Here is a 3,863-nt window from a genome sequence, read left to right on the forward strand (position 1 = left end):
CTGCTGATTCAAGGCTCTCAAACATAGCCTAAAAGGTTTTCCACAGCAGCAACCATTTGTAATTTCTGATGCTTGTTTGGTCTGTTTCACAACCATTAACTATATGCATCCTACAGACACTTCCCAATTCACATTACACGACCAAATTAACGGGTCGTTCGGTTTGGCTCGGGTCCAACCTAGTTCTTAATTATCTGTCCTGTTGCCACCCAGATCTGACTGAACCCAAAATTTTATGTTCTAAATCTGATCCGTTTTCAAAACAGAACAAAATATTTTGTTGATATCCATCCATATTCTGTTCGATCGGGTCAGAACCTGGCCAAGACCCGACCCGTTTGCAACCCTAGTTATAACCTTTATGCTTGGCAGCACGTGAGAGAGAGAGAGAGAGAGAGAGAGAGAGTTGGTGGCATTCCACAAAACGCCCCCACAGGAAATCAAGACTATTCAATTAAGGGGATTGAACGGTCCACGCTACAGACCCATACTAGGAGCAAGCGGCGTGTGAATGGCACTCATGCAATCACGTTTCCTCACGAACGTGAGTATCAACACCTTTTTGCCCAGCATGTCAAAGGGCAGGTGCACCATTTTATAATTCAAAACCGATCCACAGTTTCTTCACGAAAAAATGGCCGTCAGTTTTGAAAACCGAAAGGTAAAAAGAAAAAATTCATTACATGATCACCCAAACTCATGCAACCATAATTCCATTAAACAAGCCAAAGAAGATTTTTTATTGTTTAAAGATTAATTACCAGCGAGGAAGCTTGGTTCTGTCCATGGCTGGAAGCCGACTTCGTTTTGGGCTTTCTTCTCCTGCAACTCATCAACATCAAATGTCTAAGAGTAGGAGCTACCCTTTTCACCTTCGCACAAAGATAAGATTTTTCATTAAACGAGCACCAGATTCATGCAACCATACTCCTGCTAAATGAACCCCGATGCACGCCCATTAATGAAAATGGAGAAAAATGTGGGTTGGTACTAAGGTTGCCAAACTAAGAAGCGAAAGCAGGAAACGATGAGGAAAGCGGAGGTGAGAAGCGAAGCATTTTAAAATTTATAGAAAGCAGAAGCAAAGTATCAATTTAAAAGCAAAATATTAAAAAAAATGAAGCAATATGATAATTGAATAGGAATGAAACAAGAAACAAATAAAAACTAAAATGAAATTGATCATTTTTAATTATATTTCATGATTTTTTAGTAAAAAAGTTAAATTTTTGTTAAAATCTAACAAGGTTACTAATTTAAAGAAAGTATATGAAAAGTGAGGGAAAGCACGAAAGAAAATACATCAAAATAAACATGAGAAAAGCATATAGAAAGTATAGACCATGTGTGTAGGAAGCATAAAAGAAGCGTGAAGGAATCAAGATTCCCATAAAGTTTCAAAAGCAAAGAGTATAGTGCTTCCAAAGCAAGTTTTTAGGAAGTAAGCTTCCCACCTACCTAAAAAGCTTCCGATAACTCTGGTTGGTACACAGGTCATAATCCAGCTAATTCATTATAAACTGCGACTCCTTTAAGGCAAGGGGTAAGCCAAAAGAGTAGAGTTTTATGTTAGTTAGGGCAGCGATCGTAAGTACAGCAGGCAGAGCCAGGGCGGCTAGTTCTCTGATCCTGTGGTTGGTATAAAAAAAAGAAAACTTACCAGTGAAGAAGAAGCGTGGTTATTCTTGGTGTGAATGGCAGCCGAATTGGTTTTAGACTGTCTTCTCCTGCAATTCATAAACATCAAATGTTCTAGAGTAGGAGGCATCCCTTTCACCTTCACGCATCTGACCCTGCAGCATCTTTGCTTTACTGATCCTTGTCTGGAGCCATCGGAGAAATGATCCTCAACAGCAAAGACCTTTTGTAGAAAACTAGGGTGAGGAGAAGCAAGAGGGAAAATGAATTCAATGTAAGAGCTGTCGCCATCACTGCTGCTTGTCTCTTTCCCCGAACCACTGGAGCTACGGCAATCCGCTTCCAATTCCAGGTGCTCTATCGGGATCGCATGGGACATTTCCGACAAGGTTGACATGCAATTCTCAAGCAGACATGGAGTCAACCCAGAAAAGCTCTTGATGGGGATATCATTTTCATCGAAAGCGAACGACTCCAGGTCCAATTCAAACAGCTCATCATCTTCATCTTCTTCACCACCACCATCATTTTCATTATCTTCATCATATCCTTCTGCAGATGTTTCTCTTATGGAAGTGATAGGGCTGCAAGGAAGAATGGAATCCAGCCTTGGTGGGGAGGAAGTCCTCGGTTTTCCTGGCTTTTCTTCCCATTGAAAAAGAACTGATATCACCAGCTTCGCCAGAGGTGCAGATGGATCAACGGAAGGTGTTTGGATGCTAAAGTTTTTCTTGGGCTGCCCCGGCTTCTCTTCCCATAGGAAAGGGACATAAGCGGGTTGCCTGACTTGCTCGCTGTTGCACGCCTTGCACAATTTCTTGTTCATTGGCATTGATAGCTTGGATCACCATGCTCATGTCCATGGGAGCAAGGCTTAACCATGCACGGGACAGCCGGGGGCAAAAGACGGGAACATTTTCCCATGCGTTAATGGAGGTTTTGGTAAAATAACTGCTCTCCTTAGTTGGCTGATGGACTAGGGAGGGACATATTTGTACCTGCTGCAGCGATCGTGCCTACAGCGACCATACCTGACGGCCCACAGAGAGAGGGAGGTGGCATTATTCTAACAAAGAAAACATTAAGAATTACTCCTACCTTCTTCGCCTCGCATGACATTATCTGAAGAATGCTCTATTTTAAATTATTAATTCTCGATCAACAATAATAATGACAAGAAATTGATGAAAAAAATACATTTAAAGAATTTAAAATATAAAAAAAACCCTGAACCAGCTGGTTAAGTTGCTAGAGGGAAAAACCATACTCAAATGATGAAAATTATGAGGAACTTAAAATAAGAATCTCTCACTTTGAAAGGACAAACTACCCGAGTGGTTTCCATTGTTAACAGGTGTAATCTTTTTGTACAGGTAAGGGTCAGACTAACCCCAGCTTTTCGATCAAAAAAAAAAATCAGAATAAGAAGAATCAGATCATTGATTAATTATATGCGCCGAGGTCGTCCAGGGCTTATATTTCATAAATGAAGTCAAAATTTAATATCCACCCTTTGGGAACTTAATCCATGGTCAGTGCCTACCGACATTTTAAACGACTCAATTAGTGCTCAGTGCAAGATCACGAACACCATTCTTCTGCCTCAAAAAATATGAAAACAAACGAAATGAAAAATCTTAATGGCTAATTGTACCAGTTGATAGAACCTGACTCTCAGGGGATGGGTTCTATCGTTTCAGGCTTACGGAGCGCGGAACCAAGCTCGTGAAGGAAAATGGCTTATGCGGCTAGGGATGGGCTGATTCCAGGGCATCATGGGGTGGCTGCAGCAGCAGCAGCGGCGGCACGGATGTAGTAGTGGTGGTGAGGGTGCGGCAGCAGCAGTTGCGGTGCAGGATGCTACAGCATGTTTGCGGCAGCATGAAGGGCATGTCGCTGGGTAGGATATGACAAAAAAAAGGGGGTGCGCATGAGGAGGTGGACATGTCTCAAGGCCGAGACATGGCCAGGAGAGAAAACACCAAGAATGAGGAAGAAGTCTCACCTTAAAGGTTCGGAAAATGAGGTGGATGGCATTGGTGCAGCTGAAAGAGAAAATTTATGTTTCTGACTACCGACGATGAGCATGAATGGATGAACGGGTGAGGAGCAGAATCTTTCCCTTATGAAGCAATCACACAGGAATAGTGAATGAAATTTAGAAGAATAACTCAATAAATTTTATTAAAGAATAAAGGAACAATACATGCATGTTTATCAAAAAA

General features: G+C 41.6%; 1 protein-coding gene across 1 annotated transcript; it reads right to left on the reverse strand.

The window, feature by feature from the left end:
- Positions 1–753: 753 nt before the first annotated feature.
- On the reverse strand, positions 754–2,470 carry LOC149828413 (uncharacterized). The gene is made up of 2 exons (XM_090017045.1): positions 1,661–2,470; positions 754–822 (listed from the first exon to the last, which is right to left on the reverse strand). The coding sequence occupies exons 1-2, from the start codon at positions 2,468–2,470 to the stop codon at positions 754–756; spliced, it is 879 nt and encodes a 292-aa protein (XP_089873171.1).
- Positions 2,471–3,863: the final 1,393 nt, after the last annotated feature.

The sequence above is a fragment of the Nuphar pumila genome, chromosome 9 (genome assembly GCF_984573655.1).
Source record: "Nuphar pumila chromosome 9, dmNupPumi1.hap1.1, whole genome shotgun sequence".
NCBI lineage: Eukaryota > Viridiplantae > Streptophyta > Magnoliopsida > Nymphaeales > Nymphaeaceae > Nuphar > Nuphar pumila.

Bases quoted from the DNA above. Each gene is read 5' to 3' on its own strand.
- LOC149828413 (XM_090017045.1), bottom strand. From the start codon at position 2,470: ATGCCAATGAACAAGAAATTGTGCAAGGCGTGCAACAGCGAGCAAGTC. The intron at 823-1,660 runs GTAAGTTTTCTT...GATGAGTTGCAG, and splicing joins ACCACGCTTCTTCTTCACTG to GAGAAGAAAGCCCAAAACGA.